Source organism: Rattus rattus, chromosome 5 (genome assembly GCF_011064425.1).
Source record: "Rattus rattus isolate New Zealand chromosome 5, Rrattus_CSIRO_v1, whole genome shotgun sequence".
Lineage (NCBI taxonomy): Eukaryota > Metazoa > Chordata > Mammalia > Rodentia > Muridae > Rattus > Rattus rattus.
In genome coordinates this window covers 20,272,657-20,293,777 of record NC_046158.1, presented here as the reverse complement: position 1 = coordinate 20,293,777, position 21,121 = coordinate 20,272,657, and the positions used below count along the sequence as shown (strand labels likewise).

At 38.8% G+C, this 21,121-nt stretch overlaps 1 protein-coding gene and 1 pseudogene across 1 annotated transcript in view; both read right to left on the bottom strand.

Annotated features, from left to right (window-relative positions):
- Window positions 1–21,121, bottom strand: part of LOC116901382 (low-density lipoprotein receptor-related protein 1B-like) — a 199,002-nt gene that overhangs the window by 78,992 nt on the left and 98,889 nt on the right. The window contains exons 9-10 of the mRNA XM_032903249.1: window positions 17,168–17,299; window positions 14,815–15,042 (exon numbers count right to left, since the gene is read on the bottom strand). Coding sequence (XP_032759140.1) covers window positions 14,815–15,042; window positions 17,168–17,299 — 360 coding nt within the window. The remainder of the gene's footprint in view (window positions 1–14,814; window positions 15,043–17,167; window positions 17,300–21,121) is intronic.
- On the bottom strand, window positions 2,882–3,931 carry LOC116901380 (annotated as a pseudogene).

Sequence of the window (21,121 nt, the reverse complement as noted above, 5' to 3'; positions counted from 1 at the left end):
GATACATAGTAAGGTGAACTGTCAGACATTATGGGGTTTAGTAAAGTATCATAGGGCTGCTTTAGTACCTATGAGTGACATCTAATAGCTCAAACCGGAACTTGCCCTTTTTTTTTGTATTTTGTCATTTTCTAATATTTGGTACTTCGAGGGTTCTTCACTCATCAGTTCCTTAACCGTACCTGGACCTGTGAAAACACTGACTATGAGTGGCTAGGGCCCGGGGGGAGGTCCTGAGGTTTCCATTGGTTCTCAGGCATGGGCTACCTGCAGTACTGAACGAGCAGCTGCTACTTCACACCAATGAAATCAATACATCTTCTGGTTCAGGAGAGGCTAGCAAAGTAGTTTTGGGGGTTTTTTTTGGGGGGAGGGAGTTAATTAGAAAGTGGAAAACTTCAGACTTATAAAACTTGCTAACAGAGCAGAATATGACCAGGAGTCCAATAGATGTGCTGGAGCTGTGAAGCACAGAGGGAGTGACTACTCTATTCCCAAGGCCAGGAAACATTTCTTCAGTCTGTGTGCCTCTTTACAGTGCCACGTCTGGTTTTACATCCTCCCCCCATCGCCCCCCACACACAAAGAAACCACAAATGCATCTTATTCAATATGTCAAACCAGTTCTGTTAATTTAGTACATCACTTCTATTAACATAACCACAGCAAGTGAACACTACACAATATATGAAATAACACTCATAGTAATGTCACATGCGACTTTTTTCTTTCTTTTCTTTCTTTCTTTTTTTTTAGAAAGGGTTGAAGGATCTGAAGGGGTTTGCAGCCTCATAAGAAAACAATACCCACCAACCAGAGCTCCCAGGCACTAAGCCATCATCCAAAGTCTATACATGGACTGACCCATGACTGCAGCTGCACATGTAGCAGAGGATGGCCTTGTTGGGCACCAATGGGAGGAGAAGCCCTAGGTCCTGCCAAGGCTGGAACCCACCCTACCCCTAGTGTAACAGAACGTCATTGCTGTTAAGTGGGATAAATGGGTGGATGGGTGGGGGGGACGACCCTCATAGAAGAAGGGGGAGGGGAGATGCAATAGCAAGGTTATGGGCAAGAAACCAGGAAAGGGAAAGTGGATAACATTTGAAATGCAAATAAATTAAAACAATCAAACAAACAAAAAAAATAGTTTAACAACCTGAGCCTTCTGTGGGCTTTCCTTCTGACTCTCACTGATAAGCTGCTACACTGATAAACTGAATGTGTGCTTCCTTCACTAAACAATCTCATACTTATATTTTATTTGTGGGACAAAAATAACACAGCACTTCACTGAAGTTAGACTTTTCCTCCTCTCTGGGGGACACTTCCTTCTGCCCCACTCTCTGGAGTTCACTGGCTGCAGAGAGGCCCAGCTGTAAGAAAGAAGTCGTGGTTCACACTCCAACTAGAGTCCTGCTTTCTGTTATCAGTATTAGTTACATAGAATTTTTTTTCAGCATCTCTCCTCGTCTTAACCTAAGGCAACTTACAAATAACATAAGTGGTTTCTTGGAATCCTTTGGAGGATGTAATGTTGTTCTACCAGAAGTCATGTTTTATAAAATACTTTTTCTTTATATCTCTGATTCTCAACATATTTTACATTATTTACTAATTGGACTAAATATATGGCCTTCTTTAACTTTAGAGCAAAGCTCAGTATATATTATCAGTATATAATTCCCAATATATTGATTATTTCCTCAGACTTGTACAGCATACATTGAACATACATGTTCGAAATGACTTAGTGAACTTATCAACTACAATCTGGAATCTTAAGGATATGTCAAGTATAGGGCTGAAATGTGTGACAGTGTTTTTATCTGAGCACTTATGTGTGAAATCTCAATCAGAACTTTGTATCCTTTTGATGGTTTTGCACCAAAGTGGCATTTTGGATTATCAGTTTGATAGAGGAATTCAAACATGTGTGTGCGTGTGTGTGTGTGCATGTGTGTGTTTGCATGTCTGTGTGTGTGTGTGCGTTTGTGTGTGTGTTTGTTTTTGTGTGCGTGTCTGTGTGTGTGTGTGTTTCTATAACTAAAGCCCTGACTCATGGCTTTACAGAATTCTATAAGCTGACTATTAAGGACATAAAGAAAAATAGTAAAACAAAAAGAGAAAGAAAAAAGAAAAATAGTTTATCTTTCTCCTCATTAATAAAAATATTGAAACAATATTTTGAATCATAAAATCTGTTTTGTTTTGTTTTCTTTGGTTTCAGTTACCACAGCACTTTTATTTTTCTTTAAACAATGGCGTGTTGCTGGGGTTTCATGTTCTCACTGAACAGTAGAAAACCAACATTTGTCATTTCTTAAAGAATTGAGTACCACAAAACCTTACATAAATTAAAAGGATTAATACATTTACAGGTGTCAATGCAAACGTTCCAACCCATGGCGGTCAGGAAGGGGAAACAAGCAGAACAGAAACAGGGTCCTAAGGCTTGGACTTTCCCACCCTATTAGACTGTCAAGAAGGGAGTGGTAACTGGTTCAGGAACCCTTTTCAGTCTCAGGAAATCCTGGAAGTCTGCTGTCGATTAATGCCCTGCACGGATCACTATGAGATCACAGAGATCCACTGGGCTGAAGAGCTCTCTTCCACAGCGTGCTCTCCACAACCACCAAGTGTCTGAGCCACATGAACTATGGACTAAATCAAGATGTGCACAGGGTATTAAACATATTCCAAGGAAACACTCAACTTGAATACACAATAAAAAATCAGCAGTACTGAACCAGTGCTGATATCAGATACAAGGACAAATTTCTTTTCAAAGTCTTATTCCAGTTTCTTGAGGCTATGTGCATTTGCCAGGGCAAATTGGAATCATATCATTCAGCAGATGCCTGGCACCTGCTCAGTCCATCTAGAAGCATTGGTAGTAGACAATGGAGGAGCCCGACTTGTTATGCTCCTGCTTGCTGATCCACATCTGCTGGAAGGTGGACAGCAAGGTCAGGATGGAGCTGCTATTCCAGACTGAGTACTTGTGCTCAGAGAGAGCAATGATCTTAATCTTCATTGTGCATCCTGTCAGCAATTCCTGGATACATGGTGGTACCACCAGACAGCACTGTATTAGCGTACAGGTCTTTGCCGATGTCCATATCACACTTCATGATGGAGCTGACAGTGGTCTCATGGATGCTACAGGACTCCATGCCCAGGAAGGAAGACTGGAAGAAGGCCTCTGGACACCCAAACTGCTCATTGCCGATGGTGATCACTTACCCATCAGACAGCTCATAATTCTTCTCCAAGGAGAAAGATGATGCAGCAGTAGCCATTTCTTGTTCAAAATCCAGAGCAACATAACATAACTTCTCCTTTAAGTCTCAAACAATTTCCCTCTCACCAGTGGTGGTAAAGCTGTAGCCCCATTCAGTCAGGTCCCAGCCAGCCAGGTCCAGATGCAAGATAGCATGGGGAAGGGCATGGCCCTCATAGATGGGTAGTCCGGTCACCAGAGTCCATGACAATGCCAGTGGTGCGCCCAGATGCATACAAGGACAGCACTGCCTTAATGGTCACATACATGGCTGGGGTATTGATGGTTTCAAACATTATCTGGGTCATCTCTCTGTTAATTTTGGGGTTCAGGAAGGCCTCGGTCAGAAGCAGCAGGTACTCCTCAGAGGCCACATTGTAGAAGATACGTGGTGCCAGATTATCTCCACGTCATCCCGGTTGGTGACAGTGCCTCAATAGGATAATTCAGGGTCAAGATACCCCTTTTGCTCTGGGCCTCGTCATCCACGTAGGAGTCTTTCTGGCCCATGCCCACCCTGACACCCTGGTGTTGGGTGTGCTGGACAATGGAAGGAAATACCACCCTGGAAGCATTGTCACCAGCAAAGCCAGCTTTGCACAGGCAGAAGCCATTGTCAATGATCAGTGAGGAGATTTCTTCTTCCATTGTGACAGGACACAGCAGCAGAGAGAAGCACAGTATAAGCCGGTGGCAGAGTGTGAAACCCTTGTTTTGTGTTTTAATGAGGTCACACCAATACACACCTATGAACAAGTTTCTCAGATAATTCAGCTTTTCTCTGCTTTGGGCAAACCCACTTTCTTGAACTAACACAGATGATATATTCCTCAAAGTCCTTCATTACCAAAAATTGTTTTGGTGCATAATAAATGTATTTCCAAATGTATGCCAAAATCAGAACATAGACAGATAAATGCCTGCATGTAAAACACACACACACACAAAGTACATGTCAGCTAAATCTATAAAAGTAATTATATATGAGTTGAGAAAGTAGCAATCATCAAGACAAAATCCACAGAGAGAATCTGTACTTTTCGAGCTACTTGCTGTTCAGTCTACTATGGCTCATGACTGTGAATACAAGACTGATCACAGGATTACTAGAAAGATTTTATATATCATTATCTTGTATCATTAGTGATAAACGAGTGGGAAAATCATTCTTGTTTTAAAAGAACATTTTTTAAAAAAATTAACATCTTAATCTAGATTTTCTATTATTTCTTTAGATATATGAAAGTATCAGAATATCCCCATGTGGTTCGTTTCACAGCTAGTAAATTCTATGTCTAAGTAAGATACCCTGTCTGAAGATACATGGTATAGAGTTATCTGCTAACTTCTGACCTCTACACATACATACACACATATGCATGCTCATCTGTGTATGCCACCATACATGCAAAACACATACAGCGTGCAAACACACCACACACATATTACAAGTTACTAAAAGTTACTAAAAACAAGTTACTAAAACAGACACCATTATCTCTTCTTGTTCACTTCTGCACTGGCACTTCCAACCTCTGTTGGAGTATCTGTCACCTGAACCTCTTAGTTGTACCATAACTTTTGTGCAATGTCCAAAGTCTGTCCCTTTCTTCACAAGTCTCAGAGTTTTAGGCTAATATTCCTTTTTTATTTTTGACCTTTGGAGAAAGGATATCAGGTAAACAACGGTGGTCTTGAACTCTGAATCCTTCGGTCTCTCTATCCTTAACACAAGTATTAGTGTTGGGAGCCCATCATCAAGAGATCCTGGGTATCAAACTCAGAATTAGTGTATGATAGTCACCCAGTCTACCACCTGACCCACATCTCAGCCCTAGGCTAACTTTTGTTTCAAACTTAGTACATTTCTATAATGTTCCTATATCACCCAGTTTATTATTTCTCGGTTTGGTTGTCTATCTTTGTAATTGCCATTTGATTTATTCTTCAAAAACTTTAGCTCACCTGCATTAGCTTTAAATCTTACCCATGGTTTCCCATTGTGTCATAATTCCCTGGGGGGATATGCTCCAACCTGAACCTCTGCTGTATCTAGCTACTTCCTCAGCAGAATATCCTGAAGATTTTCAGATCTTTGTGCCTATGCACTGCTCAACTGGAGATCCATTTCCCACAAGGCCTCCTTACCCTTCCTTCCTCAGTAATTCCATGTGAGAAATCGTTTTGATCTGGGATCTAATGATCTAATAGGCTTACTCATGCTATAGTCCTTATTCCCCTTCACCTTAAACTCTAGTCATGTAGTCACATCTAGGAATGCTGTCACATGTCCTGTTCCTGGAGTTAATGAGAGGTCTTTAGCTTTTAAAACTTTGAATACAGAACATCATGTCACCACCTACTCTAATGCCTCAGATGCAGAACCTTAAAAAAGGCTTTAGAATTTCTTTACTATCTTGCACATTAGGATGAAATCGCACCCTCTCTGTTCTGACTGAAAAGTTGGCACAGACAGTACGGCCTTTTACCAGCTTCCACGATGGATGCACCGTACTCAATGTGCAGCAGTTGAGGGCATCATTACGGCTGCTTATATTTCTTTTATATTTCTTCATATCACAAATACTGATATTATTCCACCACAAAAACTTGGTCAGTAAATATGAGAAATGGACTATTTTGGCCAGATATGAGTTAATAGCAGAAATCCCACAGCTAAGCTTTCTACTGTTTTCAGAGTCCAGAAAGCACTGTTATTATGGGCCTGTGTGCCTATTTTTAATTCACTCTGAACAAGCTTTAGAATTATTACCATTATTTTCAAACCATTATTACACTTAACACTTTACTTCACACTGAAAAAATGATTGCTACATAGGTGAATAATATCTCAAGCATGAATGGACAATTCCTAGATGAATTCAATTAGATCCGAAACCCATTGAGAATTACATGTATAGATGAACATGATACCTCTATTACCGTGTAGGCTGAAGCAGGAGAATGAAGAGTTAAAGTATACACAAAACATCTAGCTCCTTTCCTCAGAAAAAATGAGATTCTACTGAAAATGATATGGAATTTCATAAACAGCACTGTGTGTCCAAAACTCTTGGTTCCCATTTTTGATGAATAAAAAACTTCAGGAGGAGAAAGACAACAGCTATACTTCATCAAGTTAACACTAGATCTACAAAGAATACTGAGTATGTAGGAGGCACATGCTGTAAGAAATTTGCATAAAAATAAATTTGAAGCAAAACCTCTTTTTTTTTCTCAAACACATTACTATTTTGTTTTAAGGGAAAGACATGGGTAAAAAAAAAAAAATTGTGGCACCTGTATGGCCAACAGTCTGAAAACAGAATCAGGTGCAAATGAAGCTCTAATGCTCCCTAGAATGCCAGATCTGAAGGTTTTCCTTATCTACGAAAGTAGAAAGCAACATGAACCTCAAAATAAGTCCACCATTAAATAAGTAAATGTATAAAACAAACAAAGAAGTAAATGGAGAAGAACAGGTAGATAAAAACAAGAAGTACCAAAACATGCCTAGGTTTGCTTCTCTCTTGCTGTGATACAACACAGACCAAAAGCAACTTAGGCAGGAAGGGAATTATTTCATGTTAGTTTTCCCAGGTCTCAATCTGTCCCACAAAAACTCAGTGCAGGAAGGAACCTGAAGGCAAGGACTGAGGTAGAAGCAATGGAGCGACACTGCTCACTGACTTACTCCATAGCTTACTCCTCGTCCTACTCTTCTGATCTGGGACCATTCACCTAAGGATGACACCTCCCACATTTAGATGGCTTGTCGTACATCAGTCATTAACTAAGAAAGTTTCCCAGAGACTGGTTCATGGGCCAGTCCATTAGATGCAACTCAGCTGAAGTTCCCCCTTTCTAGGTGACTTTAAGTTTAAATAAAAACAAGTAAATAAACAAACAAACAAACAAACAAAAACTTAGCAGCACAATCAACCCTAGTACTCTTTTTTTTATATTCTGAATTTTAAGGTACATTTTATGACTTAATTTTGTAATATTCTTCATGTGTTAACTACCAGCAGTATCTTAAATTTTACTGAGGCACATTATTGTGAAAAAAAGGTGAAAGAAATCCACAGTTGAGATGGTTAACTGAGCTCTGGGGATATTTTAAAAGGACAGTACTTTAAAAGGATATCTGAAAGAATTACTGTCCAGTAACTAGCAGTAAAATCCCAAATTGTCTTATTAACACACAATGAAGGATACAGTAGCACTAATAATGTGGTCCTAAAGGTAAGTTTGTTTTTGCTAGTTCCTCATTGTGCCTTTGAGTCTCAAGTTCAGTTTCTGACTTTGAGTTTTCTCATCAGTAGAATGGAAATTATTCATGTGTAATATTGGATGTGCAGAGATTAAGTGAGATAGTATTCGTGTCATGCTAATGTTAGGTCATTTATCATATCCAATCAATAAACCTGACAGCATGAATGATAGGTCTAGGCAGAGGCTCAAGTAAAACATTATAGGGGGCAGAGGATAAAGCTGTTTGCTGCCAATCTCTTCCTATGGATTCTCTTAGAATCAAATTACATTTTATTTTCGTGATAGCTAATATTGTTTGTCAACATGACCATTCCTGTCAACTTTAATGATAGCTGATGAAGACTGTGAAGGCTTTTGTTTTTTTGGTTTTCATTTGGTTGTTTTTGGGGGTTTTGTCGTTATTTGTTTTTGATTGGATGTTTTGAGGTAGAAAGAGCCATCTTAAGGGCCACACCATCTAGTTGCACAGTATATGAAAAGGAAGGAAGGTTTTGCTTTTGTCTGATTTTTCACACTCTCACTGGCAAGTTCAATCCTGTTCTAGATACATGTCTTTCTTGGTATTAGAACCCATTTCTTCAGGATTTCAAAATAGATCGAAGAACATTGGCTTTCCAGGACTTCCTAAGAACACCAGCACAGGATTGAGACTGCAGAGATATTCAGCTTTGTGGCCTGAACATCTGTGTTTATAAGGGAAATTAATATGTACTTCTCTTTCACTTTGAGTTTGTGTATCATCTGGGTATCAGAGGAATTATGGCTTCATGCAATAAATTGGGCAATGTTCCTTCTATTTTCATTTCGTGAAATAATTTGAGGAGTAGTTACATTAATTCTTCTTTAAAAGGTTGATAGAATTCTGGGCAGAAACTAGCCATGATTTGTTTTCTTCTTTGGAGACTTTTAATGATGGCTTTTATTTCACTGGGGAATTATAGGTCTATCTGTTCTTGATTTATCTTTGGTAAATGGTACCTATTGAGACACTTTTTTTTTAATTTAGTTGAATACAGGTGTTTAAAGTATGTCCTTATGATACTAAGGATTTCCTCAGTATTTTCTGTTATGTCTGCCCCCCTTAGGTTTCTGATTTCATTAATTTTGAAAATCTCTCTGTGTCTTTTAGTTTGTATTAGTGTTTGTTTATCTTGTTTATTTTCTTGAAGAACCTCTTCTTTGTTTTATTGATTCTTTGTATTGTTTGCTTTGTTTCTATCGAATTGGTTTCAGTCTTCAATTTGATAATTTCTTTCTTCTATTCCTGTTAGGTGCGCTTAGTTCTTTTTGATAAAGAGCTTTCAGGTATGCTGTTAAATTGCTAATATGAGATCTCTCCAATTTCTTTATGTACATACTTTATGCTGTAAACTTTCCTTGAACACCAGGAGAGCATGGGCCACTCAGTGAAGTAAGCAGAGATCACAGGGACTCACAGAGACTGAAGAGGAGAGCACAGGAACTGCATGTGTGTACACAACATCCTTCGTGTGTATGTTGCAACTTTTACCTTGGTGTTCTTGTAAGATTCATAACAGTGGGAGCAGGAGTTTCTCTGACCCTTTTACCTGTTCTTGAGACTCTTTTCCTCTCTTGGGTAGCCTTCGATATGAGCACTTTTGCCTTGTTTTATTGTGTTGTATTTTGTCCTGTCTGGCTATAATTTCTTGTTCTTTTCTGAAGAGTAAGTGAAGTGAGAGTGCATCTGTAGAAGAGGGGAGATGGGTGTGGGAGGTAGGAGGAGGTTAGGGAGGAAAAACTCTTGTCGGGATGTATTGAAAAAGAGAAGGTAATAGAAGACTCTATTTTCAATTAAAAAGAAAACTGAGAAGGAATAGAGGGCAACCAGGTAGGAAGGAAGAACAAGATCTGCAGAGCTCATCCATTGGGCTGCAAAAGATGTACAGGTAAAGTATGTAGAATACTGTTGCAATTTGTACTCTGATAAGATCCAAAGTCAAACTGTCAAAAGTTCATCTCTGGTTTTGCTGTTAATGGAATGTCCTATTAATCTGTACTGGCTATGTATTTTGTTGCTGTGACAAAACACCATGACTGAAAGAGGTTATGGAAGAGTTTTTGTATTATTTTTCAAATATAAGGGTCCGTATGGCAGGGAGGCATGGCAGCACATAATAGGCATGGCCTCAGGTTCAGGTTTCAGAGACATCCTGTCTACAAAGGATGAAGAAGAGACAGAACTCCTAGTGGGGCAAAGCTATTGATGAACCAGCCTGCATCCACATTAGGTTTAAAAGCTATCTTATGGTAAAAAAAAAACTAGGCTCATTCCTGTTTATTATTAAACCTATTTTTCTCAAGCATTGGACTATGCTCTACCCATTACCTAAGCTATAAATGGCTCTGCATGCCTGTTCCATGAAATGCCAATTGTGTCTTTGTTTCAAAAGCTGGAATGGCCAACTTGCAACTCTTACATTTATTTCAAATGTTGTCATCACTATCTTGTTATAACCACCTTATTTTGACCACCTTTCTATGTTCTGCTCCTGGAACTCTGCCTATGGTGCCCAACAAATTCTTCATTTCAAAATCTCCAATCCCTGAACTGTAAAAACCGTGTTTCCCTCACATTCAATACTGACTTTTTGGACCCCAACTTAGGGGGAGGCAGTCTGTGTACATGAATAAAAAGTTTGCTTTAATTAATTGCCTGCTTTAATTAATTTGGTCAGGATAATTTGGGTCAGTGGCCTTTTCCCTCACATTTTAGGATTAACACTATAACTCTCAAAGGTATTCCCAACGTACATCCTCCAGCAAGACTCCAAACATAAACTTTCCAAAACAGCAGAGCCAAATAGGAACTTAGCATTCAAATACATAAGCAAATGGCCACGTTTCCCAAATAACCACACAGTTGTTAGCAAGGTGGGCATCTGGAAGGGAGGTGCGTCTGTCCGCTGAAATTGTGAAGAAACAGAGTAGCTACTTTTACAGAGCCTTGTCTCTGCCTCCAGGTTAAACTATCTGCCTTTTTATTTGTCCCTTTTAGAGTCCCACAACCTTTCCTTAAACTCTGTCTTTCTTTATCCAAGCTTTAATCACTGATCACAACCACAAAAGCAGCCAACTAACCCTTGAAGAGCTACCTGGTATCCACTTTCAGTCCAGGACTCTAACATCACATGTATTGGGTAAAGAGTCTCTTCCAAAACAAAGTTAAATGTCTTACCAAGCCCTCTTTACAAAAAAAAATGCTGTTCTGCATGTTTCCACAGAAAGCTGAAACCCAGAAAGTAGTGCTTTTGGTCACATGCTTGTAAGGGAATGGATGAAATCAGAATTTTTCTTTCCATTCCTTGGGGTTGCCTGTGCTCTACCCTCTGGTATAGTGGCATTGCCATGGGAGCCATCCTGCATCTCTGCCTCCATTTCTTCTCATATGGAAAATACTTGTCCAGACAGTAAAATTCTAGGGACAAAAACCTGTCCATTAGTGTTTGCAAACTGAATCGTTAGCCATATGCAGGTTTCAGAGCTTTGTTAGAAGGAGGTTCACATTCTTGATAAAGGCCTTGAACTCCGTCCTGAACTCTGGAGGAAGACCATTCCAGTGAGCATAATGACATCTTCAGGGCTGTTACCTATTTTACACCAAGACATGTTTAAAAACAGTCTGTAGGAAAAGGAAATAATCATAGTAGTTCCTCTGAATTTCCTTTGAGTTGGAAATAAATTTGATCACTTCTGACATATATTAACTCAGTAAGTTGTTTTAACTCCATTAACATGTGGCAGATTGTTCTAAAGACATGTGGAAATGATGTTAAAATCAGTTGTCAGGCTTGTGGTGCCCCTGTGTGTACCTGAAGCTCCTGAAAGGATGAGGTTTGAAAAGCTGTGACCTGAAAACTTGTATGGTTCTAATTAAGCACTTAGCTGCTTAAGAACATAAATACCACTAACTCCTGAGCAATCTCTCTTTAGAGAAGAGGAAATGAAGAGGGAGTAGATTTGGATTAGAGGGGAAGTTCTGAGGAGCAAGGGGAAACTGTGGTTAGGGTATATCGTATATTGTATGAGAGAAGAATCTACTTTCAGTCAGAAAAAATAAGATTAAAAACCTACAATTGATACAGAGACCTCTCATGCTCATGGATCAGCAGGATTAACATATTCAAATCAGCATCCTGCCAAAAGCAATCTACAGATTGAATGCAATCCTCATCAAAATTGCTACACTGTTCTTTACAGATTTTAAAAGATCAATACTTAACTTCACAAAAAAAAAAAAAAACCCAGGATAGCTAAAACAATCTTTTACAATAAAGGCACATCTGGAGGTGAGACTATCCCTGATTGCAAGCTGGTCTAAGTGCTGTAGTAATAAAAATCACATCATATTGCTATAAAAGCAGGTTGATCAATGGAATCAAGTCAAAAGTTCAGATGTAAATCTACACACCTAAGAATACCTGACTTTTGATTTTAAAAAGCCATAGATATGTACTACAAAAAAGAAAACATCTTCAACAAATCATGTGGGTCTAACTGGATTTTGGCTGGTAGAAGGAGGCATATAGATTCATATCTATTACCTTACAGAAAACTCAAGTCCAAGTGGATCAAATCAACAGAAATCCAGATATACTGAGCCTGATAGAAGCAAAACAGGGGAATTCCTTGGTATTAAAGACCACTTCCTGAACAGAACATCAATAGCACAGACAGTGAGATCAACAATTAATAAATGGGACTTTATGAAACTGAAAAAAGCTCTGTAATGCAAATCAAAAGGACTTTGAGAGTCCATCTTATACCTGTGAGAATGACTAAGACAAAAAGCACAAGAGACAGCTCATGCTGGCCAGGATGTAGAGCAAGGGGAACTCCCCTCCATTGCTGGTGGGAGAGCAAACTTGTACAGCAACTTTGAAAACCAATATGGTGATTTCTCAGAAAATTGGGACCCAATCCCCCTAACGATTCAATCACTATTCCCTAGCTATATATATGATATGTATATATATATATATATACATATATATATAATATATACACATTAATACACACACACACATATATATATATGTATGTATGTATATGTATATTATAATAGCCAGAAACTAGAAACACCTAGATCTTCCTCAACTGGAGAATGGATAAAGAATATGTTGTTCATTTACATCATGGTGTCTTACTCAGCTGTTAAAAACAATGACATCATGAAATCTGCAGGCCAATGGATAAAACTAAAAAAATATATCTTGAGTAAGGTAGTCCACACATTCAGGAAAACAAACATGGTTTGTAGTTACTTAAAGCGGATATTAACTGTGAAGTTAAATGTAAATACCTTATATTCCACAGACCTCAAGAGGCTAAAATAACAAGAAGGACTTAAGCAGGGGACAAAAAGATATCCCTAGGAAGGGGAAATAGAATAGATTTCACCAGTGGACTGGTGATAGATTAGATTTAGATCTGATGGGATCAGGTGTTGGGGGAGAGGGAGATAACTAGAATTGGGGGGCTTTTCCGGAGTGAAATAGAAACCTAGTGTAATGGAAGCTCCACGGAATATACAAGAATAACCCTAGCAAAGGTTCCTAGTAATAAGGGACAAGGAGCCTGAACAGCCCATCTTTTGTAATAGGGCAAGGCCTCAACTAAAGGGACCAACCCAGGTACAAAACCTTCCACTTAGACCTACACTTTGTCCTCTCTGCAGAGAGTTCTGGGGCTGGAGTACAATTACTGTTGGAGAGAACAGGGACTTTATCAAGCAACTGATAGGAGCAAACGCAGAGTCCAAGAGCCAAACACTAGGCAGAGCTCGGGAGTCCTGCGGAGGAGCAGGGGGAAGGATCAGAGGAAACAGAGGAGTCAAGGACACAATGAGAACATGGCCCACAGAATCCTCTGCCAGGGACTCTGAAGGCTTTCAGAGATCTGGGTGTCCTTGGGGTCTAATCTAGGTAGCTGAGTGTTTGCTGTTCTTGTGGGGTTTCTTAGAGTGGGAGGGCGGTCTCTCATTCTTTTGCCTGCTTATGGGAACCTAACAATCCTACTTAGTTGCCTTTTCCAGCCTTGCTTGATGGAATGTGCCTGGCCTTATGTAGCTTGTCTTGGAATGTGTGGTGGATGTTCTTTGGAGGCCTGCTTTTGGCTGACAGGAGGCAAGGGAAGGTATGGATATGAGGGAGAGGAAATGTGTGGACAGAAATTGGGGAAAGGGGAAGGAGAAGAATCTGCAGTTGGGATGTAATATGTGATAGAAGAATAAAAATAAAACCCTACTAATAATCTTCTAAAACTGAAGATGTTTAATAAAATAAAAAAGGAAACAAACACTTCTCAAACACAGTTTGATTCAAAAGTTGCAGTATTCTTCAAAGCAATGGTCGTCGTTTATCTAGTCTATAAGAGAAAATATTACCCTGACTTTTAGTCCTTCTAAAATGCCTGTGCTAAGTGCAGAGGGCCTACAGTTGCAGGAAAACAAGGTCTGGTTTTCATCCATAGTGAATAGTTTTCTGTGAAGATTCATTCACTGACCTGGAAACAGATGCAAAATAAGACAGCCAACATAGACGCAAGTAATACATTAATACAATACTAAATATCTAGAGTTAAGCCAGTACACCCCATATATATATATATGCTTAATTTCAGCCAGGTTTTATAATTTAGAAATATTATTAAAATATTTTATATGTATACCTATGCATGTGAGTCAAAGCATGACACAACAGGCACGTAGAAGTCAGAGGACGGCTTTAGGTATAGATTCTGTCCTTCTACTGTGGATTTGGAGAATGAAACTCCGGTCTTCAGACTTGTGTGATCAGTACCCTTACCCACTCAGCCAGGTCATCAGTCCTCATTTTTGTTTAGTTAATTCAACTTATCCTGGTAAGAGCTTATGAAGAAAACCTCTCGAATATTTCCCTGTGTAAGGTTTGGACACACAGCTTAATTTAGAGGACTGGGGGAGTCCTCTGCTGTCTCTATGTGAGTAGTGTTTCATGGCAGAAAATAAAAGCCTTTTAATATGTTTTAGATGTTTAAATTTTTAATTTGCTCTGCAGTTTTTCCTTTCAATGGATCTAAATTTCAGGTTATCAACTTGCCATTTGATTTAACTGTAGCACTCAACTTTTGGAGAGATGGAGTACACTCCTGGTTCATTGAATATTCCATTTCAACTTTCAACTGAGTTTAAAAGTGTAGGAAGAATGCAAAAGAAACTGTTTCCTATAAGTGTCATAACAAACACTCAATTCCTTTACCTCTTGAAATAACTGTCTCTAGCCCTGTCCCATTAATGAAAGCCCGTGTAATGGTTTGTGTCTTGATGTCTGTCCAGTACAAACGTTCTTCAGAGGCATCGAAGTCTATTACAGCAACGTCATCGATATCGGGGACAGTGAAGGCTGTGATGAAGTTCACATATGGATTGTCGATGTCCACCCCTCGGATCTCAGAACGTCTTGCATAAAGAAGAAATTTTTTCATTTCTAGGAAAAGAAATTAAAGTGATCGTTTTTCTTATGTCATTGGCAAAATGTAAGGCAGTCTAGAAATTCTAAAGTAGCAACTTGAAATGACTTAAATTTTAACACCAAAAATTAAAAATATGATGGACAAAATGTGTAGATCTTAAAGGTACTCATAAAAAATAGATATAAAGCAAGTTAAAAAAAATCTTTAAGTTGTATCATTTAATTTGAAATGTCCTGAGAGTCTTAACACCTAATTTTATCTCAGCATCAAAGCATTGCTAACTAAAGCCAGGTCAGGCAATATACGCAGATCTCTCAGTTCCAGGCCTTCCATGACTATATAGTGAGAACCTGTCTCAAAAACCAACACAAACAGGAAACAAAAAAACAAAACCATAACTTGCTGGTATACATTCTCAGCAACCATATTATATATTGGTATACAATTAAAATAATATTATCTCTTATCAGTTTTAAAGCACCTAAGAATATATTTCACTAAAATAGTCACTGAATAAAATAAAATGAAGCAGTACTTTTCTAAAAGCCAATTTATGTATTTCGTGTAAAGATTAGGGCACAGGTAATCTCCAGTTTTCATTGTAAATTTGTTGTCAGGTATTCTTGTACAGTTTGGGAAATAGGAGTTATAGTTATTCTAGAATTTTTGATGTCATTGGTTGTTATTTTGAGAAAGGCACTAATCTGTCATCAATGTCCATGGCAAACTATCTTTTTTTAAATTGGATATTTTATTTATTTACATTTCAAATGCTATCCCCTTTACAGGTTTCTCCTCTGGAAACCCCTCATCTCATCCTTCCTCCTCCTGCTGTTATGAAGGTGCTCCTCCACCCACCTACTCCCTCCTCCCCACCCTGGCATTTCTCTATACTGGGGTATGGAGCCTTTCCAGGACCAAAGGCCTCTTTTCCCATTGAGATCTGACAAGGTCATCCTCTTCTACATGTGTATGCCAAGAAGTGCTTGCTGACAGAAAGCAGATATGGGTGTCTCCAGAGAGGCTCTGCCAGAGTCTGACATGACAAACTGTCTTGTACAATAGTCATCTTCATATGTAGGGAGACAGACTACCTGACAAAGCTACTCCTGGATTCTTTACCGGGATCTTTAAAATCACTAGCATGCTGTATTCCCTACATTCTCCACTAGGTCCTGGGTGCTTCGCCATTTTTTCTATGGGGCTAGACCTGTTACAGGCAATATTAAGGAAAAGTGGCCACAGTGAATGTTGCACCTCTTCAAGTCTGTAATATTTGTGTACCCATGCCACAGAGGTAGAACTCGTTACATAACTTCCTTATGGCAAAAGGTGACACACTCCCCTCCCATCTACCTGAGCTGATGAAAGACACACCATGTCCCCAGCATGGCTCCCTGGTTTGCTAGAACTTGCAGCTCCCCATTCCTAATGTTTGTACTCTCTAGTATTTTTTTTTAATAATTGTTGCTTAATGGGCTTCTGACTCCCTCTATAAATTATTAATTGTCATGAACAAGAATCTCGATCAGAGGAGTCTTATCTTTCCCTACATAGAATTAAAGCCACTAGTATTAGCTTCTTAGATTAATGTCTGATCAATGATTCTGTTTTCTGCCCTATAGATTAAGTAATGACTTTAACAAAAATGTTAATAAAATATTTATTTTAATTAATACAAGTTATTTAGTTTAAGTATTTTAAATATTTTTGTTTACTGGTCTTTAGAATAAAATTTTCAAGATATATCTATATCTATATCTATATATTACATATATATGTATATTATATGTGTGTGTATTTCCGTTTTTCCCTTCAGATTGACAGTCCCCTGCTAAATGAACAGATTAAAGCTGGTGAGTAACTTCTGCTGTGCAGGTTACCTAAGTCATCACTTCCTGGGCAGTGAACTTATACTCCCTCATCTGTTTTGCAGAGATAAATGTCCCTAATTCATCAAATAAAATGTAGCAGAAAAAATGAATACGGTAACAAACAGCGAATATACCACATTTTAAAGGATTGTCACTTTCTCCAGAAATAGCTGAGTCCTTAAATGCGTTTAAAATCTCTTCACTCTGAGTGAAATATGAATGCTGTGGAATATTCTGATTTGGCTAGGAACTCTGGGAAACTTACCATAGCAGGTTTTCTTGTCAGAGGAGAGCTTCATTAGGTGGGGGCAGGCACAGGCTGCGCTCCTGTTATGATTGATGAGACACAGGTGAGAGCAGGGGCCTCTCCCTTCATTGGCTGCACAAGGATTGGGAGCTGCCAACGACAGTGAAATAGAACAACAGTGAGAAGTAGAATGTCAGGGATCCTCTGAGCTTTATCCACTTCATGATTCAACGTTCAGTTTTCCTCATTGAGCCTACAGAATTATTATAAGAATAGCAGGCAGCTGTGCAGAGTCCTTGTATCCCTAAAAAAAACCTTCCAGCCCCTTCAGTTCACAGCTAAGAGAATTTCCTTCATTTTCCTTGTTATTACAGATGCAGAGACATTTTAAGAATTAGGGAGGGAAATTAACAGAAACCATTGCTGTACTAACATGAGACAAACTCAGGTAGATCTCGTCATAGATGCTGGGAGTTCTGATGGATGTCTCCATGTTCCTCACCTGCCCCACATACTGTATTCTGGTGTGAGCCACCACACTACCAACTGGGCCTGGGAACTACCGCTCTAATAAACGTCATCCCTCTTTTCAGGCCAACTCTCCGTAGCAGTGGAACAAACCTAGCACTGAATTACTTCCCTTGTCTCTCTATTATGACTCGAGATGAGATTTTCATTTCAGACTTTGTGCGTGTGAGTGTGCCTGGGCATGTGTTGGCATGGCGTGAATATGGAAATCAGAGACCAATTTTCGGAAAATGGTGTTCCCATTTTACCATGCCATGCCTGTGGACCAAATTCAGGTCATCAGTCTCATCAAGAGAAGTTATCTCTTCTGCCCCCAACATTTTTATTTCAATTGAACAATAACTACTACCTTATTTCAATAGAGCTTATCTGTTTATTTATTGTGGATATTTATAATTTTCATTACAATTATTTATTGATTGTTGTTAATAGAATAAAGGCTTCACATCTCGGCTACTAAACTGAAGGTGGGAAGAGTTGTGACCTCTTACCTCCCTGGTTTTTACCTTTCAACTAAAGAGTAGCACCTTTCTATCTGGTGGATTTATTGCTCTGGGTGGACAGGGTACAATACACAGCACAGAATATAATATTCTATAATACAGAACCGTGTATTGTAGTATATTGAAAAGGAAAAACATACAGAGGTCTCTCTGACCGTCTCTGCACACTTCTTTCCTGAGGCAGGTCATAAAACCTAGGGAAGACTTTTTGACCTTTCTCTACAGCCTGTCCTGTGAGAGGTACCTTTCAAATCCCCAGAGGAAATGGGCATGTTTTTCTCGGCACAAGTGTGTGAATAGCCGAGCCTCAGAATGCCCCCACCGATAACTCTGCACACAGTTTTGTATTACACTTATCCACCAGTGCCCTTCATCAGATGGAGACAAAATGTCGAGGTTTGTACTATCTACTTCCGCGGAGACTTTTTGCATTCAATTGAGTTTATATTATTTTGTTGTTGTTGATATGCTGGTTTCAACTGTGAACCAGGAAGAACTATCAAAATTTGACTGTTTTTTTTGCTATCCTCCAGTAGATTGCATTAGTGCATTTTAAAACACGAAGATTAAAACACTAAAATACATAATTAATATAGAGAATTACATAATCCGTATATGAGAAATTACCTATATATTCGATATATATTTGGCAGTTGTCATACTTCCCACATGAAGATCATAAAAGCAAAGCACGACTTTTTCTGTACAATAAATCTTTTTTTAAGAGAGAAATAAGAATTTCTGAAACAAACCACCTGCTAACAAAACCCAACAACTAAAGAATATGACAGAAACCCACAGAAACTGTGGGCCTGGAGACTCCTTCTCTAAGCCTCTCCACCACTCAGGATCGCAGCCTTTAACTGAATTTACATTACTCAGAATTCCAAAGACATTGCTGGATTAAGAGAAGCATGCCACACAGGCAGAAGATGAGGAAGACTAGTGCTGCAGAAGAGAAGGCCCCAAAGGAAGAAACAATGTGAGTGTTCGAGCCACCTAGAGGGAGGGTGTCCAGTGGCTACAAGAAGAAAGAGAAAACTCAAAACCTCCCACACTTGCATAAGAATGGAAGAAAGAAAGAAAGATGTAAAATACATAGAAAAATAATGAACAAATTTGAAGCGAAGAAAGGAAAAATAATACATTTTTAAAACATATTAAAAAGCAAATGACCCCACTTAGAGCAATTAAAAGCAGATTCTTTAACAGTCCCATGCTAGGTACTTGATTTGACTCTTATTTTTTTAATTTTTAGTCCAGAATAGTTTTCACTCTTCTCAGCATGCTACAATTATAAACTCCCTTTTAAAAAAAATCAAACATATTAAAATTCTATGAACATAGAATAAGAACCCACACTGATTTTATAGCCCAGTGTCTATATTAGTGGCAACGCTATAATGTATAATTCACAATATTTTCTGCTTCACAGCTTGGAAAATTCACAAAGAAAGTTTGCCTTTCATTTTAATCTCATTCCTCTTTGAAATAATACTGCTAAGTCTTTTAAAAGTTTTTTTCCCCCTTAGTAAATATCAAGCATAGATATTTTATTCTAGTGAATCAGGTGAAGAGTGTGGTTCACAGCCCTCCTTTTGAAACATAAGGTGAGGATTGACAGATGGTGACGTAGATGGAAGTCGAGTCTATGGAAAGTTTTTGTAAACTTAGATGACCTCATAGAGCAGCACGTTGATTACGTCTTATCCATGGCTACTTTGGCAGGGCAGAAAGAGTTTATTGACGTTAGCGGGAGCTTCTTGTTCCACAAAACTTTCAAATATTTCTCACTTAGAAATGTTTTGTTAACCTTTGATAGAAAATAATTAACTCTTTTCTGCCAAATGCTGTTAGAAAATCTATTATCAATACAGAGGTTGTGACACCCCAACCCCACCCAAAACACTTCCTTTGTATCCAAGACAGAAAAAGCTGACCACTGCACTATGGAATGCCACAGGCACCACGGTTCCCCTCTCTGAATCCCACGTTGTCAAAGAACCTTAGCGATGTCTGTGGCGTCTCCCCTCATTCACACAGTTCACTGACTAAGCTTGTGGTTGTTCCAAATACAGAACAGTTGGGAAATACGGCTGAAAAGACATCTTTGCGGCAGCAAGCATTATGCTCAGTCTTCAGGGCTAGTGCAGGAATTAGTGAGACTGGGATCATGTTGTGCTTGGTGAAGATGCGCTCCATCTACTGCACCTTTGATTGGAGTTACTTTAGTAATCTCTTAACGTCTCAACTCCACAGGATAGCCTTGGCTGGCTTTCTAAAATATACACCCGGCAGGTTTGAAGGGTTTACATGGGTCCCCACTGTACCCTCACACCGTCTCAGTAAATTACTTCTCTTGGGACTCCTCTAACTGGGCCACCAATTCCTTCTTTCCACCCTTCTGTTCTTTATTATGAAATACTATGCTAAATTTTGTTATAAAACAACATCAGTCTTCCAAACAATACATTTGAGCATTGAAGCCTTATTTATTTAGTTAGTTTTTCTTTTTACTGCTTTACGTAATTATTTGTTGCCTGCCATTAGGCTTCCCTAAGTTCTGCTAATTTTCTTTTTCTTTTTGTAGTTTTTGTTTTTGGAGGAGTTGATGTTTTGTTTTTTGTTTGTTTTTTTTTTCTCTCCTGGAAATACAATCTCACTGTGTAGCTATGGCTGTCTCAGAACTCATTATGTAGACAAGGTAGGCCTGGAATTCATAGAGATTTGCATGCCTCGTCCTCTCTCCATAAGTTTATTTGTTATTTTACTGGGGACTGACCAAGCGTGCTCAACTGTCTATGAATTTATGTATCTCTTTGTATTTATTTGTTATTGTATTAGGAATGGAGTCTGAGATACTGTGGATCCTCAGAATTCTATGAATTTACTTATGAGATTGAGCCTAGGGTCCTGTGTGTTAAACACTCCGTTGTAGCCA